The sequence below is a fragment of the Myxocyprinus asiaticus genome, chromosome 4 (assembly GCF_019703515.2).
Source record: "Myxocyprinus asiaticus isolate MX2 ecotype Aquarium Trade chromosome 4, UBuf_Myxa_2, whole genome shotgun sequence".
Lineage (NCBI taxonomy): Eukaryota > Metazoa > Chordata > Actinopteri > Cypriniformes > Catostomidae > Myxocyprinus > Myxocyprinus asiaticus.
Window position 1 is genome coordinate 26575391 of NC_059347.1, and position 21880 is coordinate 26597270.

A 21880-nucleotide genomic window follows, 5' to 3' on the forward strand; every position below is an offset into this window, starting at 1 on the left:
GGTGTGGCCACCAGCTGCATTAAGTACTGCAGTGCATCTCCTCCTCATGGACTGCACCAGATTTGCCAGTTCTTGCTGTGAGATGTTACCCCACTCTTCCACCAAGGCACTTGCAAGATCCTGGACATTTCTGGGGGGAATGGCCCTAGCCCTCACCCTCCGATCCAACAGGTCCCAGACGTGCTCAATGGGATTGAGATCTGGGCTCTTCGCTGGTCATGGCAGAACACTGACATTCCTGTCTTGCAGGAAATCATGCACAGAACGAGCAGTATGGCTGCTGGCATTGTCCTGCTGGAGGGTCATGTCAGGATGAGCCTGCAGGAAGGGTACCACATGAGGGAGGAGGATGTCTTCCCTGTAACGCACAGCGTTGAGATTGCCTGCAATGACAACAACCTCAGTCCGATGATGCTGTGACACACCGCCCCAGACCATGACAGACCCTCCACCTCCAAATCAATCCCCCTCCAGTGTACAGGCCTCAGCGTAACACTCATTCCTTCGACGATAAATGCGAGTCTGACCATCACCCCTGTTGAGACAAAACCGTGACTCGTCAGTGAAGAGCACTTTTTGCCAGTCCTGTCTGGTGACGCTGTTGCCGGTGATGTCTGGTAAGGACCTGCCTTACAACAAGCCCTCAGTCCAGCCTCTCTCAGCCTATTGCGGACAGTATGAGCACTGATGGAGGGATTGTGCGTTCCTGGTGTAACTCGAACAGTTGTTGTTGCCATCCTGTACCTGTCCCGCAGGTGTGATATTCGGATGCATGATCCTGTGCAGGTGTTGTTACACGTGGTCTGCCACTGCGGGGATGATCGGCTGTCCTTCCTGTCTCCCTGTAGCACTGTCTTAGGCGTCTCACAGTACGGACATTGCAATTTATTGCCCTGGCCACATCTGCAGTCCTCATGCCTCCATGCAGCATGCCAAAGGCATGTTCATGCAGATGAGCAGGGACCCTGGGCATCTTTCTTTTGGTGTTTTGGAGATATATATATCGTGAAGGGGGGAACAAAACAAATTTATTCACACACATGATGTATTTTCCCTGACAATGAAATACCCATCTGGTAGAGAATGCAGAGATAAAATAGGTTCTGTGCCAGAGAGATTGACAACTGTTGTAAAGCCATCTTTCAAAAAGTTGAACAACACACATTTTAATTGCACTTAATTTTTTTCCAGTTTCATTTGAATTTTTTGTTAAATTAAATAAAGTTCAAAGTTTTAAATCGAGGTGTCTTGCTTTATTGTGCAGGCTTATCCCTATCCCTGCTTAACGAAAATTACCCCCTAGTACCACCTAGCGACCAACAGACCAATAAAAACTTGGTCGACCAAGACTCTTCTCATCGACTAACATTTTGTCGACTGTCAGGGGGCAGCCCTAATATTAATAATACCAAGAAACATACTACTGTGTAAAATATTATTTTGTCTACATATAACTTCGAACTTCAATTAAAAATACACATTTAAACAGAAGATGACAGATTAAAGGGATAACTTACTTAAAAAAGAAAATTCATTTACTCGCCCTTAAGTGACTTTCTTCCGTTGAACAGAAAAGCAGATGTTAGTCTCAGTCACTATTCCCATTCATTGTATGGAGAAATAATGCAATGAAAGTGAATGGTGACTAAGGCTGTCAGTTCAATTATGTCACATTTATTTTGTGTTCCTCGGAAGGCATATGGGTTTGGAACAGCATGAGGGTGAGTAAATGATGACAGAATTTTCATTTTTGCCTTTAAGAACTAATGTGTAGATATTTAATGAAAACAAATGTGCCATCTTTGACATATGCAAGGATCTTTTTTATGGACTTCAGTTCGGCTTTCAACACCATCATCCCAGCTATACTCCAGAATAAATTACACCAACTCTCTGTTCCCACGTCTATCTGTCAGTGGATCACCAGCTTTCTGACGGACAGGCAGCAGCTAGTGAGACAGGGGAAATTCACTCCTTCACATGTACAATCAGCACTGGTGTCCCCCAGGGATGTGTGCTCTCCCCACTACTCTTCTCCCTGTATACAAATGACTGCACCACCAAGGACCCCTCTGTCAAGCTCCTGAAGTTTGCAGACAACACTACTGTCATCGATGACGATGAGTCTGTATACAGAAGGAAGGCTGAACGGCTGGCTCAGTGGTGTAGTCAAAACAACCTGGAGCTGAACACGCTCAAAACGGTGGAGATGATTGTGGACTTTAGGAGGAACACCCCAAAATTGACCCCCCTCACCATTCTGAACAGCGCTGTGGCAGCAGTGGAGTCATTCAGGTTCCTGGGCACTACCATCTCACAGGACCTGAAGTGGGAGACACACATTGACTCCATTGTGAAAAGGTCCAGCAGAGGTTGTACTTCCTTCGCCAGTTGAGGAAATTCAACCTGCCACAGGTGCTGCTGATACAGTTCTACTCAGCAGTCATTGAGTCTGTCCTCTGCACTTCAGTAACTGTCTGGTTTGGTGCAGCTTCGAAATCGTATATCAGAAGACTACAAAAGACACTTTGGACTGCTGAGAGGATTACTGGTTGCCCCCTGCCCTCCCTTCAAGAACTATACACTTCCAGAGTGAGGAAAAGTGCTGGAAAAATCACTCTGGACCCCACTCACCCAGCCCACTACCTTTTTGAACTGTTGCCTTCTGGCAGGTGCTACAGAGCACTGATCACCAGAACTGTCAGGCACAGGAACAGTTTTTTCCCTCAGGCTATTCATCTCATGAACAGTTAAAACTGCCCCATTGAGCAATGATTTATAGTCTATTTAACTTAATAACTTAGTCTATTTATATTTATCCAACATACCATACCTCTTCTGCCATTACATTCCCTTGCTTCTGTATATAACATATTTGTATTTGTATATTGTATATACGTATATATATATATATGCTTTATTTTCTGTTCACTTTTTATTTTTATTCTATTTTTTCTTGTTGTTGTATTGTTTTTGCACTGGAAGCTTCTGTCACCAAGACAAATTCCTTGTATGTGTAAGCATACTTGGCAATAAAGCTCATTCTGATTCTGATTCTGATCTTTGAGAGTATAACTAAGAATGTATATAATTTTTTGTTCCTCAGGTTTTGTGGAGGCCTTATACTTGATGTCAAAAGAAAAATCCCCTTCTTCTTCAGCGATTTCTACGATGCACTACACATCCAGTCTTTGTCTGCCATTCTTTTCATCTACCTGGGAACAGTAACCAATGCCATCACTTTCGGAGGATTGCTAGGGGACGCCACAGAAAACATGCAGGTGAGGATATTTATGCTCTGTACCCAGGCCTTTCTAAATAAGATTCAAACCAAGCCCACCATGGATTATAGTGTAATTCAATCATGGTGAATCTTTAACTTATGCAGATTTTGAGAACCTTCTTCTCTGTCCTCCTTTTGAAATGTTACCTCAGTTCACTGGCAAGTCATGCAAGGAAGTTAAATTCTCACAGTTTATAGACTAATCTGTCTTGAAGAGGAATTCGGAGGGGCTGGTCAATGTTTTAGCTCAGGGGAGCCCTTCAGGCATTGTCGAGTAGCAAAATGGCATAAATTTGAGAGACCTAAAAGTAATTTTGAGAAATTTTGCATGCAGACTGCAAAGCAGAACACAGAAGTGTCTGTGATTAGAAAACAGATATATTTGTGCAGACTCATAAACACAAAATCTTTCTTAATAACTCTAAAACTTGAAACAGTGGTTACATTTAAATATTTTGTGATGGTAGGCGGTAGAGGGCTTTATAATCTCATACCTATATTGACTAGCTAATTATAAAAAGTATTTCAGCAAAACATTCATTGTTATGCTGCTGTTTTGGACATTATTTACTGCTACCTTTGTATTTGATGTTGACTTGATTTTTAGTTAATTGTTCAGATAATTTATTTCAGTTGTTTCATTTATTTGAACTGTTCGACATAAATGGACGTCATGTTGTGTGTTTTATGAGGTTAGAAAAACAATCAGCCCTGATAAAGGCAAAAATTGCCCCTAAAAAAAATTCCAGGGTTGCAACTAAATAGAATAATTAGGTTCTGACACTGTATCAAATGACTTTGCAAAAGCAGTTGGCACAACAGGTCTTTCAAGCACAGGGATCAATAAACCAGACTTTCTCCAAGGAATATGATGGTGTTTAAACCAAAGTGGGGTTTTGCCCAAACACTTTTGACTCTACCTCTTTGTGTATTGTATGAAGGGTGTGCTGGAGAGCTTTCTGGGTACAGCGGTGACTGGAGCTGTCTTTTGTCTCCTAGCTGGGCAGCCTTTGACCATCCTCAGCAGTACAGGGCCAGTGCTTGTGTTTGAAAGGCTTCTCTTCAACTTCAGCAGGTGCTTGATCATCTTTTTTCACAGGGTTCCCACAGTCATGGCAAACCTGGAAATCAGAGAATTTTGTTATCGTGATTACCAGGCCTAGTGAATATACAGTGGCCCATACAGTGGACACTTAAGTCACATTTAAAAATGTTGATTTCATAGATTTAGATAATAAAATATCAAACCAAGTCATATGATGCAAATTTTCTAACTGTACTTTTCACAGTATTTTATTTTTCTCCTTTTTACTGGTCCCAAAGTGTGATTTTTACTGGATGTATGAAGTCAGTTCTCCTTAATTTCTATAACATGAATATGTTCCACTAAAGTTGGCAGCCATAAAGTGTTTAAATACCTTGTCTTAGTTTTAAACAATACAGTACATCTATAGGTTTTTTTAACTTAATTTCCTATCTGCACTATCATCCTCTACAGGGATAATGACTTTGACTACCTAGAATTCCGTCTTTGGATTGGCCTGTGGTCGGCTTTCTACTGCCTAGTCCTAGTGGCCACTGATGCTAGCTTCCTGGTGCAGTATTTCACACGATTTACAGAAGAAGGATTCTCTTCTCTCATCAGCTTCATCTTCATCTATGACGCTTTCAAGAAGATGCTGAAATTAGCCCATTATTACCCAATCAACTCGGACTACAAAATCGATTATGTCACGCAATATGACTGCATGTGTATGGCGCCCCCTGTTGGTAAGTCATGAAACAGCCCTTTGATGCTCATATCATGATGGAACCTGCAACTAAATTAAGGTTTAGTCACAGGTTGCATCGTGATCTGACGTTTATACAGTTTTGTATATTTAAAGGGATAGTTCATCCAGAAATTTAAATTATGTCACCATTTACTCAAACCAATTGCAAACCCAGTTGACTTTCTTTTTTTAAGGAACACAAAAGGAGATATTAGCCTCAGTCACCATTCATTTTCATTGTATGAAAGAAAGATGCAGTGAAAGTGAATAGTGTCTAAGACTAACATTCTGCGTAACATCTCCTTTTGTGTTTAATGGAAAAAAGAAAGCCATACAGCCATAATTTTATTTTTTTAGGGGTGAACTATCCCTTTAACTGAATTTGTACTTTCATTTTAAATTACTTAGTGCCTTCGTAAGCCTCCCACATAGTGTCTACATCAAATGCATGAAAAGACTGGTGCTGACCAGACAGAAAAAATCTTTTACTGATGCATATATAACATGATTTTGCTTACTGAAGCAAACATGATGTAACACAAAGTGACCTTTTTTCCCCTTGGTTGGCATCATAATGAGTGAGATGTTACTCCGTCGAGAGTTGAGCTAAAATGCAATGAACATTCTTTAATTCCCCTGCTCGGTTTCACCTTGTACTCTATGATAGTACTTCTTCCTGAGTTTATATAATGAGTGTATAAAAATACAGAGTTATTTAATGCTGCTTAACTGGCACTGATACTCAAACAGTGGAAGCACAAAGTTTGGATATGTAGGATGTTTTTCTCAGTAATAGCTAGATTTGAGGCCTGTCCAACTGTTGTTGAAACATGTCTAGTTCTACATCTGGCAAATAATTTCTAAATATGGCCAGCATAAATATTTTAATATAATTGTCCCTTTTGTTGTTCTATTTCTGGTGTTCAAGCGATAGTTCACACCCACATGTTTGTTTATGTGAGTTAAAAACTCAATACAGAGCCTGTAGCAATGAGCAGGTGCATGAAGTTTCCAAGCCACTGTGTTTTATGGATTTAACTGAAGTGGTCATCAGTCATCAGTTACTCTCATGTGGTTCCAAACCTGTATAACATTCTTTCTTCCATGGAACACAAAAGGAGATGTCAGACCAAATGTTAGGGACTGGCAGCCCCAGTCACCATTCACTTTCATTGTATGGGAAAAAATGCAATGAAAGTTAATGGTGACTGAGACTAACATTATGTCTGGCATCTTTTGTATTCCATGCATGGAATAAAGGAAGTCATATAGGTTTGGAACAACATTAGGGTAAGGAAATGACAAAACCGTAATTTTTTATTTAACTATGCCTTTAACTCTCACTTGTGTCAATTCCAAAACCTACAAAACAATTATATTGTATCTGCATCAGTCATTAATGCAGATTGACATCTATATTAGTTGACTACTCATGCAGTCTATACACTTGATGTTTTTGCTTTCAGGTTTTATTTTGGAGTGAAAGTATTTTTCAGTCAGTTATCATACCGCTAAACAATGTCCCCACTAAAGGCCATTTGAGATCCAGACCACTATACAATTGCAAAACTTGTTTTTGAAGTTTTAAAGTAATAATTAAATCACTTATTTGTATCAGTGTAATGTTTTATTGCCTAAGTTAGCAGTGATGTTGACATTCACTGGTGCTTCACAGATGAAAGATGTGTTTATTGTGCTAGTGAGAATTTGTGTGTGGAGTGGCCTGAGTAGAATGAAGGAACAAACTAGGGGGGTGGATGCAGACGTGATGTGGTTTGAGGTTAATCTCCTCCATGCGTGTGGTGAATTAAGACAGTACAGAGAGGGCTGGCGGGTGGGACCCTCATCAGCTCACACTGTTTTCCTCTAAACCGCTGTTTGCTCCACTTCGCCCTCCCTTGGCTTCTCTCCAATCCAGTGCTGCAGAGGGAAACAACAGCTGTGTGGAAATGAGGTCTAGTTAGGGGGAACCCAGCAAAGAGACTCTTTAAAGATTAATGCTGTGGAGAAGTGGTGAATGTTTACAACAATCATTGCAGGCTTGCACGTATGTTGTGCTTGACTTGCCCACAACCGTGATAAAATGTTTGCTCTCCAGGAGATTAATTCACAGTCTTCTGCCATTTGTGTTGAGAGTTTAAGTGGCCATTTAAACACATTAAACCATTATCTACTGACACCCCAGTGTAAATTGAGCTAAAATAAATTGAAGTTGCCACCAATATGATTAAGTCACTTGTCACAGAAGCTGATTGTTATAAGATAATGAGAAATTGATTATTAGTCTTGAGTCAAGACTGTGTGGGACAGACAGATAGATAAACAAACAGACTATAGCACAATGGATGGATGGATGGATGGATGGATAGATAGAGAGTCACTTTAGAAATGAATGCATGAATTTATTATCACTTATTAAATGTTAAACAATTTAAATGTGTATGGTTCTTTCTGAGGTCCACTTTTGAAACATTCAACCTTTGTTTTTCAGTTAACACTTCAGACGTATTCATTGATCCACTTGATGAAACATCAATCTGGATTGTAAATTACACTGATACAGTAAGTGTTTCCAATTACATCACTGAAATACAGTACTGTGCAAAATAGTCACATCAGATGTTTTACAGAAACATTTGTCTTAAGATGGTTATTTAATATCTTCTGCTTCAGTGTTTATAGAAAGGGAGGAAAATGCACGCACATCCAATAATTCTACAACAGGTGCTGGATCAAGGCAAAAAGCAGTGAAATAAAGCTGAAGTGGATCCGCACACTGTTTAACTATTCACTTTTATTAATTTAAAAACAACAGCAATTATCTCATGATCACTCAGTCTCACTTAATAAGAACAATTAATTAGAGATAAGTTCAAACGTCAGCAAAACATACATCAGTATCCCACAATTACAAACAATTCACAAACATCAGTGAATCACATGAATGAAACAATGTCATAATTTAAGTTACAACATTTTAAATAGCAGATATCAGACACAGGTCAAAGTCAACCAAATACAAACACGGTTACAAAGGTAAACGTTATCCCAAAATGTCAATAAGTCACAAGAACAGATGGATATCAAAATCCAAGTTAAGACCTTAAAGATACAAAGTGTTAAGTGTAGCCTCTCTTTTTAATACAATTTTATTAACATCACCTCTTCTGGGTGATTTGATATGTTCAATACCAATGTATCTAAGAGTTGAAAGATTATGTCTTTTCAAATTAAAATGAACTGCCACAGGTTTCTTTTGTTCATTTGTACGTATACTACTTGGATGTTCTGCAGTCCTTGTTTTTAGAGCACGTTGTGTTTTTCCAATATAGGCTAATCCACAAGGACATTTAATCATGTTAACAACGTTCTTCGTAGTACAAGTGATGACACCCTTGATTTTGAATTCTTTACTTGAATGAGGATGGGAAAAAACATTCGTTTACAACTATAATTACCAAATGGGATTGGTGACAAAAAATGAGGGCCCCCCCCCCCCCATAGTCCATAGTCAAATCAGCTCTCACGAAAAGATTATAAATATTAGGGGGGCTTTTATATACAAATCTAGGTGACACTTTATAAACATCACGAAGAACGGGATCTGAATTTAAAATGTATCATTGTTTGTTGACAATCTTCTTTGAGTCTCTACAAATAGGAGAGTATTGGAATGAGCAAACAACTTTATTTTCTTCAAATTTAACCTGTTTTGTGGTTAAGCATGCATCCTGATTTTTATTTTCAAATCTCCTAACAGCAGACTGTATCCAATTTTCGTTATAACCTCTCTTTCTAAATCTTTTCATTAAGTCAATTAAATAGACTAATAGGTAAACTACGCTTCAGAGGGGTAGGATGATAACTTTGTCCATGTTGGAGTGTATTACAATCAGTCAGTTTTCAGTACAGATCTGTAGTAAACTTATCTCCATCCCTAATAATCAAAATATCAAGAAAATTAATTTGGGATGTGTCAAAATTGACAGTAAATGGAAGATGTTCATCACTGTTATTATGAAAGCGCTGAAACTGTAGCAGTTCATTTTAAGTACCAGGTGATGTTAATAAAATTTGATTAAAAAGAGAGGCTACACTTAACTCTTTGTATCCTAAGGGTCTTAACTTGGATTTTGATATCCATCCGTTCTTGTGACTTATTGACATTTTGGGATAACGTTTACCTTTGTATCTGTGTTTGTATTTGGTTGACTTTGACCTGTGTCTGATATCTACTATTTAAAACGTTGTTACTTAAATTACGACATTGTTTCATTCATGTGATTCACTGATGTTTGTGGATACTGATGTATGCTTTGCTGACACTTAAACTTATCTCTAATTAATTGTTCTCATTTAGTGAGATTGAGAGATCATGAAATAATTGGAGACTGCATTTCAACATCATTAATTCAGTCTGGGGTTACATGAGGAGACAGAAGCAATTGAGACAGCCTAAACAGATAAAAGAACAGTGGCAAGCTCTCCACGATGCTTGGAACAACCTCTCGAAAAACTGTGTGCAAGTGTACCTACTGTAGGAGAATTGGTGTTTTTTTTTTTTGTTTTTTTTTTAGGGCATTGGTTGGTTACAGCAAATATTGATTTATTTGTATTTATTTAAAAAAAAAATTTTTTTTGTTTACTGCACTTTGAAGTTAATTGATAAATAAAATTATTATGTTTGAAATCAATACAGCTTAAACACTGTACAAAACAGCTTAAAACTTTTACACATTACTGAAATCACCAAATGGAATCTGGTACTTAAAGCACAAGAGAAAAGGCATTGTGCATTTTAATCCTTAAATAGTTGGCTGCCCCCTAAAACATTCTCTCCAGACCTTGCTGAAATTTATCCCTCATTTCACTCCATGCTGCCACGTCATCCTTTGCCAATAATAGAGAGAGATCTCTATGACTATGGCTTATTCAGATGTTGCCCTCAGATTGAGATGACTTAAACAAATTGACCCAAAATACAATCGGTGCCAACATCTTTGTGACTTTCCTGAATGATACATAGGTATTGTTTCACAACCTTTGTGCAATTTTGAAAAGAGACAGCCTAGGTTGAAGACAGAAAAACACCTGACAATGCATGTGTAACATACTGTACCAGAATATGGAAGGCATTTAATGTTTTGCAACTGTATTTAAAGCTGAAGTGTGTAATTTCTGCACCAAACGGTATAGCAAAAATAATGAAACGGGTTTAAACAGGTTTTCTGAGCACACCCCTGTCAGTCATTGGTTTGATGAACAGATAGTCCCACCCCGGTTGTTTTGTTTTTTTGTTTTTTGTTTTGGATGCTCAAACAAACACAGCCACAGTGTTTAAACTTTCTAGGAAATCAACCTACAAATGACTTTCTTATAGTTTTCTTTGCATATTAATTTGGGAAATAAGTATTCAACTTGGAAAAAAGTACACACTTCAACTTTAACATAAATGTGACAGCTTTAACAACAATCTTTGTTTTACATTGTTCCAAACAGTTGTTGGATTTTTATATTTTATATTCTAACAATGTGTTTGAAATTATGTTTTGCGTCATTTATGCAGCATTCAAATACTAGCTGGTCATCCCTATCAAAGAAGGAATGTCTAAAAAATGGTGGGGAACTCGTGGGCAATGCCTGCGACTTTGTGCCCGACATCACCCTCATTTCTTTCATCCTTTTCTTTGGCACCTACACCTGCTCCATGTGTCTGAAGAAATTCAAGACCAGCCCTTTCTTTCCTACTACTGTAAGTAGCCACACTGCTATAATGCCTTCTCTGTCAACCTGTAGCATATTTGTTATAGATTTGCCAATAGGGATGTACATTTTCAGATATTTTCATAATCGATTGTCGTGTAAATCAGAATCAGCTTTTTTTTAAAATTACTGATCAATTAATTGATTAGTCGTTAACATTAATATGTGCATGTAGCCCACTGTTTAAATATAATTTAAATTAATACATAGTATTGGCATTTTCCTCTTAAAATATTCGTAGTTAAGTGTTTTTTAAAACTTACGAATTAGTACGAATTTTTTAAATTGTTTAATTACTGTTAATGAATTACTAGTAATAATAACTTGTATACAATATGCATATGAGTTCATTAAAACTTCACATTGTGAATCATGGGATATATTGGACCTTTGGATAAATTTTTTTATTTGAAATTAAGTCAAATCATAACACGCTGCGTAAACAGTACAAAACATACTGCTTCTCTGGTGATAGTGAGATGTCAGGTAAATGTACCTTCATGCTCTCCCGTTGATCACTGACGTAATTGTAGGTTGGGATGAAACAAGGAGACCGGCAGCTCAACAGTGCTTATTGTCATGTTGTTCTTTCAAACACTATTACAGTGTATGCAAAAACATAATGTTAATTTGTAGAGAAATGCTCCAACACTGATTACAGTGTTCTTCTTCTGTGATGCGGAAAAGATGTGACAAGCAGCACCCAAGTGCCCTCTAGCTAAACTGAAATTAATTAATCAACGATCGATAAGCTAAATCGATCAAATTATTAATGACAAATAATTGATTATCAATTAATCATTAACCTACCTATTTGCTAATATCTGGCTCTAATCCATACTGTGCACATAGAGGCAGTCATTATTTAGCCAACCTGCCTCTAATCCATATTGCTAGCATGTCGGTGGCGATTGTTTTACAAATATAGATTCTAGTCTTTACTGCAGTTGAAGAGGCTAGCTAGGCTAGCAATGGATATGCTTCATTCTTTTTGGTTCCTCAAAAAATGTTTTTCCATCTTAGGTGAGGAAGCTCATAAGTGACTTCGCCATTATTCTGGCCATTTTGATCTTTTGTGGTGTCGACGCTCTGGTTGGGGTAGATACACCAAAGCTCATAGTGCCAAGTGAATTTAAGGTAAACTTCCTGTCCATATTGTCCTCACAGTTGCTTAGTCTGTTAAACAGGCTTCCCATTGTTATGGAAAATCTGGAGAAGTCGACTTTAAAAGTACATTTCTATCAATAATCAATATGCATTTTTCTTGTTATGTTCTGCTTGAAAATATTTGATCTGCTTATTATTTTTCTTTGATAAGGTTAAACTTGCTTGCAAGCCAGAATTATATCTGATATGTCAGTGAATCGTTCTTTTGAAACAGACAAAAAGTATTCACAAATCAGTCTAAATGATTCATTAGAGAATCTTTGAATTTAAATGATTTTTAAAAATATGGCATTAACAAACAACTGGAAAGGTCATGGAAAAATCATGGAAATGCTTTGGCCATAAAGTATGGGAACCCTCATGAAAGCATACTGTAGCTGGCACACTACCTTTTTTGCATCTTATTTATAGAAACACATGAGTCATTGCTTATTCGCTCTCCATAAATTCAATGCAGTTTACCAAATCTGCTCAGGACGTTACTGTTTGTTTCCTGTAAACATTTGCCAAGTGCCTTGACTAAATAACTAATCCTCAAACTGCACTCCTCATGTCTGCAGCCAACAAGCCCAAACCGTGGTTGGTTTGTGCCACCGTTTGGAGGTAACCCCTGGTGGGTGTACCTGGCAGCAGCTCTGCCTGCTCTGCTGGTCACCATCCTGCTCTTCATGGATCAACAGATCACCGCTGTCATTGTCAATCGCAAGGAGCACAAGCTTAAGGTAGGCCTGCTGTGTAATTCTCTCCCGAGCCAGATGGTTTATCACGCTCATTTTGAGCCACCCAGGACCACAGGAAACACTTGCAGCGCCGTGGGCAACTTACTAGAAACACACTTCAATACGGGCATATTTATAGAAAGTCTCTTTATGAATAGAGCTTTTTATAGCTTTTGTCTGGATGATGTGAGTCGACACTTTGAGTCAAAAATAGATTTAAAGTATTCAAACAGATGGTTTTTTGAAACTTGTGCCAGCCATGAATACCAAGAATAACAAATTCAGGAAGTAATATCTGTAAATTTGGGAAGACTTTATAATAAGGTTGTATAATTAACATTTGTCACCACAATTGGTAGCATGAACTGCAATGAACACACTGTAAAAATTAAAAACGTGATTGTTACCTTTAGGCAGGGACTAAAAACAGTTCAAGGAACGAAAACAAAAACCAAAAACGAATTAAATGTTTAGCGTAACGTAACCAAAAACCGGAACAAAGTGATTTTCAATTGTTCCAGATTGAAAACGTTATTTTTAAATGCTGGTAATCGGTTATAACCGGTTAATTTTGTTCTGATAATTTTTTCATGAAACTAAAGGCCAAAGTGTTTATCAAAGTAAATTTCTGGAGCTACATCACTTCATGTTGCCTGAAAAAAAATGAAACGTGCTTTGATCCTGAAGGAAACTGCTGCATCACACATTTCTTTGCCTAATTGCCTGTTGCATTCTGTGAATAAAGACCTTTTTAACAACTATGTATAATTACTAAATATACATGCACAGCTAATCCAGATACAAGGAAAACATTATTAGAGGTAAAAAGAACTTTTCTCAGTTGTTTCCAAGTCTTCACTGAATTATTGTTAGATATGATGCATTAACACAGATTTGATTGCTGCCATGTTTTGACTTAGAAGCAGATCTGTAAATAAAATTATACTTAACTGTTAATTAACTGCTTGTTATGATTTCTGTGCCGATAAATCCACCACACAGGAAAAAAACAAATTTAACATATTTTAGCTTATTTTGGTGAGGCAAGTGGCTTAATTTGTGCTTGTTTTACCAGACCATGTTGCTTGTTTCTCTTGCGAGATCTGGCAACACTGCAATTGGTATTTCACCCACCCCTTATTGCAGAGTACTGTAATTTTAAAAAGAACGTTATTAACTGTTATTTTATTTTGTTCTAACCGGTAACCTTTTGGAAAGGAGACTGCGGAACTTCTGAACCGGAACGAAAATATACTGTTTTTGCTCAGAACGAACCGAAATGAAAAACATTTTGTTTTTAATCCCTGTCTTTAGGAGCAATTTCTATCTGATTTAATCTTTAAAAAAAATAAAAAATTGTTGTTGCAACCTAATGCATTCAGGTTGATTTGGTGATAATAAATAATATTTTTGACTTGAATAGAAACAATTAATTTAGATGTTACCACATGAAACACATTTACAGTAGGTAAAAAAACATTTCTTTAGTGCACAAACTTAAACAGCATCTGTTAATTTTGGTTAATGTTACTTTCTACATACATACTGTATACTAATATATTTTTGACATTAGAAGTTGTATATGTTAATATTAGGTAGTGCATTGTGACCTAACATGAACTAACAAAAACAAATATTATCATGCCATCCCAGCTGTGTATGACTTTCTTTCTTCTGCTGAACAAAAATTAAGATTTTTAGAAGACTATTTCAGCTCTGTAGGTCCAAACTATGCAAGTGAATGGGTGTCAAAATTTTGAAGTTCCAAAATGCACATAAAGGCAGCATAAAAGTAATCCATAAGACTGCAGTGGTTAAATCTATATCTTCAGAAGTGATATGCTAGGTATGATTGAGAACAGATCAATATTTTTTATTTTTTTTTACCATAAATTCTCCTCTCTGCCCAGTAGGTGGGGATATGCTCAAAGAATGCAAATCGTCAAAACTAAAGAAGAAGAATGTGAAAGTAAAATTGGAAATTGATAGTAAAAAAAAAAAAAAAAAACAATCTCTCATCATTTAACCTCATGCCATCCCAGATGTGTATGACTTTCTTTCTTCTGCTAAATACAACTTGAAAAGGAGTTATATTTTGGTCTGTTCTCACCTAAAAACCAACTGGATCACTTTAGAAGACATTGATTTAACCTCTGGAGTTTTATGGATTATGCTTATGGTGACTTGATCTGCTTTTTGGGGCTTCAAAGGCCTGGTCACCATTCACTTACATTGTGAGAACCTGCAGAGTGGAAATATTCTTCAAAAAAATCTTTGTTTGTGTTCTGCAGAAGAAAGAAAGTCATACACATCTTAGATAGCATGAGGGTGAATAAATGATGAGAGAATTTTTGCTTTTGCATGAACAATTCCTTTAACAAAGAGGTAAAATACTGTTGAAAATTGTTAGTTCATGATAGCTCATGCATTAACAGGAAGAAAGTGTTGCTGTGTATTTGAATTAGTAAGGAAGGAACACTACTTTTCTTTCAGTTCATTTTTGTAAATATGTAAGATGATGGCTAGGCAGTCCTTGTGGAGAGATAAGAATGATTTTCCATCATTTCGCAAGAATAATTTTTCTTCTTCATATTTATATGTTTAAACATTAAAACCCATTGCATTTCGCTAAGCGTTTTTACTTGATCACTGCAATGTTGTTCCAAATGGGAACAAGTTCTGAACAGTGGAACAAAGAGAAATCATGAATCAGACAAAAGCAAGCCATTCTTTCTCTTGTGAGACAGTTTTTGAAACATTGTGTCCTCTTACTATAATACCTCCTCATGGAAGAACTTTTATTGTAAAAGTCACGAGTCTCTGTGACATACTGTATCTGTATCTGTGCTTTTCTATTGAAAGCCACATCTGGGTGGTCTCATTATAATTGGTAGTACTTATTGTGTATACATGCATTTTTCTACATTTGGATTGCCACTGAAACATAAAATATCAACGGCAAAGTATATACATAGAGTTTCTATACGTAAATGCTTTTATGTATGTGGAACTTTTTAGTGAAATACAAATCTTCATTAATCCCCTGATAACTGGTCAAAACTGACATTGCCAGAACCTTAATAAAGATATACCCCATGTGACAGAGTACAAAACTCAAAGCATAGTGGGACTCTCATTTATTTAAATGATGGGGAAACATTGTCAGAAAAAAACCTTTTAATAGCAGATGTATTTATCCAAATGGGAAGACATTGCACTCTATGTATGACTGAATCTACTTACCTTAAAAGCTCATCAATGAAATATATGTGAAATGTGTATGTGGCATTTATCATAAAGACATGATTTCAACTTATGAATTCAATATTCTATTAACCTCAAAGGATTTGTAAACATTTGTACATCTCTGATGTTGTTCATACATTTCTTTACATTTGCTGTCAATGCATTGATATTGTAGGTTTCAGTGTCTATTCAAAAATAAAAAAAATGCGTGTCTGCTAGAACAACACTTTACGTATGAATACCTATGAATACTAATGAGATCACATTGTCAAGCTGTATGTCAGTATCTAGCACTCAATAAACTTGATGGATTTTTTTAAGACTGATGAAAGAGTCAGCTGTTGAGTTGTCATTAAATGTTCTTGATTCCCAATAATAATATAATTCTTTGTAACCAACCTTCTTTTCTTTGGTCTTCATCAGAAAGGTGCAGGCTACCATCTGGACCTGTTCTGGGTAGCTGTTCTGTTAGCAGTGTGCTCTTTTATGGGTCTGCCCTGGTATGTAGCTGCTACGGTTATTTCCATTGCTCACATTGACAGCTTGAAGATGGAGACAGAGACATCTGCCCCTGGTGAACAGCCCAAATTTTTGGGTGTCAGGTAAGTTCTGAAATATAGGAAAGATAAAAAGTAACTAAATAAATAAAAATTAAGTGATTGTAAAAATTTCTTGTATGGTTGTACAACTATTGTAACTGGCACTTTAGGTTGCAGGTCTGGTCTGACAGCAGGGTAAAAAACAATACTGAATCAAGATAAAAAAAATGCAAATAACCATAAAATTGTGCATAGGATAGCAAAATCCAACATAAATAGGTTTATTAACTTTTTAAAGGGATGAGGAAACACTTCCCAAATCTTTTATTGTTGACATCAAAGGCTGTGCGTCTAACATGAAAAGGATGCGGGGAAAAAACCCATAAACAAAACTATACAAGATAAAAGAAAATACAACCCAGAATTCATTAAATACGAGCTCACTTGAAACAAGGATAAACTGTTTTGTACCGACAACGTATTTTGTGTGAGATTAATATTATTTGAATTATTCAATCATAATTTATATTTAAAATTATTAACATTAGTAAATGTCATTGTTTCGTCATTTTATTTTACTTTTGTAGAATAAGCAATTTTGTTATTGTGTTGGGTCATCACTTCTGAAGCAAAACCAGTTGAGAACCACAGCACTAGTAGACGTATTTTGCGCCATTCTTTGACTACAGAGTTCACCTCACAGGGGCAGCTCTTAAAAGGCTGCTTGTTTGATTAATCTCCAAGGGGATTTATTGATGCAGCTGTAAGCTGAACAAATGTATACAGGCATATTTCTGCTGAAAACACAACCACCAGTATTTAGGTCATGTTTTTAACACTTTTGCACTTCAGTTAACCAATCAGATATTTGTTTACTTTCCGAAAAGTATGATAATGAAAATTAACAGTATATTTCATTGCTGTTATTTTAGTTGAGTAGCTGTTTAAAATGAACTTTGTCACTGCATGTTGATATCAGGTATAGTGAAGATGCTCTGTGAAGTCTTTGTACATGCTTTTCCATTTTTTCCAACCAGACAGGTCTTATAAAGCCCTACAAAGTGTGCAAAGTTTAAAAACCCTTAGTTTTAGCACAGTGGTTGATTTGCAGGTGAATATTGGGTCCTTAGTTGTTGTCTTGGATGCAATAGTAATGGATTAGCATTTACACTACAAATACAATATGGTCACTGCCAAGTGACTTATTATTATAATTACAAATTAATTCATGAAAATTTGTTGCAATCATTAGCATACATAGACATGTTAGGGTTCCCACGGTCACGGAAAACCTGGAAATATCAGGGAATTTTAAAATTGTTATTTCCAGGCCTGGAAAAGTCATGTAAATCAATAAAATCATGGACTCCAAAAGTCATGGAGTTTTTTTATAATTAATATATTTATATTTATTATGTTCTGTCCTAAAATATTTAACCAGGGTGTTACGTTACACTGGATTAAAAACCCATGGTGAAGAGTTATATATCATGTTATTTACAGGGTTGGGGAGTAACGGAATACATGTAACGGGATTACGTATTTAAAATACAAAATATAAGTAACTGTATTCCACTACAGTTACAATTTAAATCATTGGTAATTAGAATACAGTTACATTCAAAAAGTATTTTGATTACTGAAGAGATTACTTTGCATTTTATTGTCATTTGTATCATTTAATATTTAGTCCTTTCAGATGGAAAACATTTATACATATAAATGATGCGATACAAAGTGCATTTGAACAGCAGTGAAACACTTTCTTATGATGTGTTACATTCATACGAGCAGACAGAGAAGTAAGTTTGAAGTAAGTTTGGAGCAGAAGAAATAGAAATAAACCTTGTGTAAATTGTCAGCTTTACTCTAAGCTAAAATGCTATTTCTAGCCAATTTACATGCACGTTACCAGGCACGATCATATTTTTTTATATTATATTTTTTTTTTTCAAGAAAATTCACTTTGGATCATAATTTCTTTTTTCTAGTAAGACCTTTGATATTAGGGCAAAAATAGTATTCTTGATAATAATTTTTGCATCGTTTTCCTGTAAAAATATCTAAAAATCATTAAAACAAGATCAATTTGATCAACTTGTTTTGAATCTTGTTTTAGAAGCAACACTGCATAAGATATTTAGGTTTTTCAGAGAATGTATTTTTAACATGTGTATTTTGTCTTACTGTACTGGCAGAGTTTTTATAGTCAAAACAAGTGAAAAAATCTACCAGTGCTGAAGAAGTAATCCAAAATATTTAGAATACGTTACTGACCTTGAGTAATCTAACGAAATACGTTACAAATTACATTTTACAGCATGGATTCTGTAATCTGTAGTGGAATACATTTCAAAAGTAACCCTCCCAACCCTGGTTATTTAGAATACCTGACCAATTAGGGTGCTTTCACACTAGAACTTTTGGTGCGCACCTGGGTTAGAATGATGTCAAAGTTCGTTCGTTTGGATCATGTGAACGCTGTTTACCCGTGAACCACACCCTAGTCCACTTGAAAAGGTGGTCTGGGGTATGGTTCATGTGAACTCCAGTACAGTTCGCTGCTGATATGAATGGAATCATATCAAATCATGGAAGTGAACCGCTTGTGATGACGAATAATTCACGTCTTTGCAGGCTTCCGATTGCAAATATTATAGTATAATGCATTTCTCACGCCTGCTTGTGTCCAAATAAATCCCCTTTGGAGAGCAGCTCACATTCTTCACATCTCTTGCAATGCATCCACGGGCTCACGGCAGACAAACGGTAATATTCATCACATCATTGCACATTCAATGCATCAGCGACAGATAAACAGAAGTGTCATTCTTTGCATGTAAAGTTTTGGTGGTAAATCCAAAGAAATTAGTACTTTAATAACACAGCAAAGCTGATGTCTTCTTGAGTTGTAGCCTAGTTACAGTGGTAAACAGCTGCCGCTTGTACTCACATAGATGATGCAATCAGAACACGGTTCAGACTGAAATAATATGACGTGAACAGAGACCAGCAGGGGAGGGGGGAAGAAACGAACCCGGGTGCGGTCCAAGCCATTGAACCATGTGTGAAAGCACCCTTAGAGACAATGATGTGCTGCTAATCCCAGCCCATTTTAGGATTCACACAATGTGTTTGTATGGATTAAATTTAAAATGAAATGTTTTTAGTTTAACCTTTATCAAACAATGGTGTGGTTTTGTTTTGTTTTTTTACAAATTTGCGATTATGTGATTTCAATGCCATTTTCAGAATGGAAGGCTGAATGTTTGGGCATGGAAATTAGCTTTCAAATCATGGAAAAGTCATGGAAATTCATTGGTTGAAAAGAGTGGGAACCCAGACATGTTTTTTTTTTTTTACCATAAGATTTAAGATTTTGTGTAGCATGTTGTGTAATTCTCTCCCCTTTAGGGAACAGAGAGTCACTGGTGTCATGGTCTTCATTCTCACTGGTCTGTCAGTCTTCATGTCTCCTATCCTCAAGGTAATGATACATTCAGTAGTATCATGCTTGTACCATGGTTTTATTTGTCTGTTCTTAAAAGCATGTCACAGTGTAACATGGCTTTGAATTGTTTCTCATAGTTCATACCCATGCCGGTGCTGTATGGAGTGTTCCTCTACATGGGAGTTGCCTCACTTAATGGAGTACAGGTTAGTTACCAAAGACATAGAGTTCATCCAAATGGACACATCTGTAAGTGTTGAAATATAGGTGTGTGAGGAAGATTTATTCTGGATCAATCCACAAAAAAAAAAAAAAAAATGGAATTTTGAATTAATTATTAAAATCACATAGGACAAAATATTACAGATACATTATATGGCCAAATGTTTCTTGACACCCCTTTATAGTTAACGTTTTTATTTTCCATTAATTCCTGTGAAGACAAATCTTAATGCTACAGCATACAGTAGCATTCTAAAGAATTGTGTTTTTCCAACTTTGTGGTATCAGTTTGGGAAGGGCCCTTTTCTGTTCCAGCATGACAATGCCCCTGTGCACAAAGTGAGGTCCATAAAGAAATAATGGACTTAGTCTGGTGTAATAGAACTTGACAGGCCTACACAAAGCCCAGACCTGAACTCCATTGAAAACCTTTGGGATTAATTGGACACCAGCTGCGAGTCAGGGTCCATCACCTAACATCAATGCCTGACCTCACTGATGCTCTTGTGTCATAATAGAAGCAAATCCATGCATTTATATTCCAACGTCAAGTGGAAAGCCTTCCAGAAGAGTAAAAGATTTATAATAGCTAAGAGTGGGATCAATCTCTGTCCTTTTGAAATTAAATGTTCAACAAGCACATATGAATGTTGATGTTCAGGTGTCCACAAACTTTTGCCCATATAGTGTGAGTGTCATGTGGTGTACTGTACAACCTTTAAAAAATGGCACGGAGAGTGCACCTGCAGTGGCACTGTACTACGAAAAGAGCACTTGCACTGTGCAAACTGTACATAGGAGCCTTGAGATAAGTTTAACTGTCAATGACCCAGTCTGCATCATAAAATATTTTTAAAGGGAATAAATATAATTGCAGGAACCACAATTGCTGAACAGTCATTCTTTACTCGAAAGTTGTTCTCACGTACAGCCAAGGCTGATTGACACTGAGAAAGTGCAGTATTGATGCAGTATTTCGTTTATACAGAACGAAAGCCACAGAGCAAACATAAGCTGCATTTCTATTGGCAAACCAGAACAGATGTATTTTAGTATGCCTTTTATGTATCTTTACATAGAATTTGGCAATTAGCCACCTTATCTGGCAAAAGAGAAGCTGTTCTTTCTGAAATATTGACATCGAAAAAAATTTCAATTGGATCATGACTATCTTAATCAAAATAGATTTGAACGATGAGGTACCTAAAGATTCCCATCCCTACTGGGAAATGCTTAGGCCTTTATTTTTGCTCTTTTGTTCTCAGTTCATGGACCGGCTGAAGCTGCTACTCATGCCTGCCAAACACCAGCCAGACCTGGTCTACCTGCGACATGTTCCACTGAGGAAGGTTCATCTCTTCACTTTCGTCCAGCTGCTCTGCCTAGCGCTTCTCTGGCTCCTCAAATCCACTGTGGCGGCCATCATCTTCCCTGTCATGGTTAGTCACATGCTGCCATCCCCTACTCTCAAGGAGTGGCAGTAGATTTTGATGTATGTCTTTTTGAATCCTTTGAAAGTTTTAACAAAATTAAATGTTGAAAGCAACTGTGACTGAGATACTAAGAGCATCTGACTCACTTAGAGCAGGGTTCCCATGGTCATGGAAATATTAGGGTCTGCTGAAGTTGTGATTTCCAGGTAAATGTCATGGAAAGTAAGAGAATCTTGGAAATATCATAGAAGTTTATATAGTCAGTATACATTATTCTAGTTACGC

At 36.7% G+C, this 21880-nt stretch overlaps 1 protein-coding gene across 9 annotated transcripts in view; it reads left to right on the forward strand.

Moving 5' to 3' along the window:
- LOC127434489 (electrogenic sodium bicarbonate cotransporter 1-like) overlaps positions 1–21880 on the forward strand; it is an 88025-nt gene that overhangs the window by 60047 nt on the left and 6098 nt on the right. For all 9 annotated transcript variants that reach the window (XM_051687348.1, XM_051687350.1, XM_051687351.1 and 6 more), the window contains 11 exons: positions 3107–3281; positions 4225–4358; positions 4782–5053; positions 7547–7617; positions 10622–10807; positions 11842–11955; positions 12546–12707; positions 16374–16552; positions 19904–19976; positions 20078–20146; positions 21428–21601. In XM_051687348.1, coding sequence (XP_051543308.1) covers positions 3107–3281; positions 4225–4358; positions 4782–5053; positions 7547–7617; positions 10622–10807; positions 11842–11955; positions 12546–12707; positions 16374–16552; positions 19904–19976; positions 20078–20146; positions 21428–21601 — 1609 coding nt within the window. The remainder of the gene's footprint in view (positions 1–3106; positions 3282–4224; positions 4359–4781; positions 5054–7546; positions 7618–10621; positions 10808–11841; positions 11956–12545; positions 12708–16373; positions 16553–19903; positions 19977–20077; positions 20147–21427; positions 21602–21880) is intronic.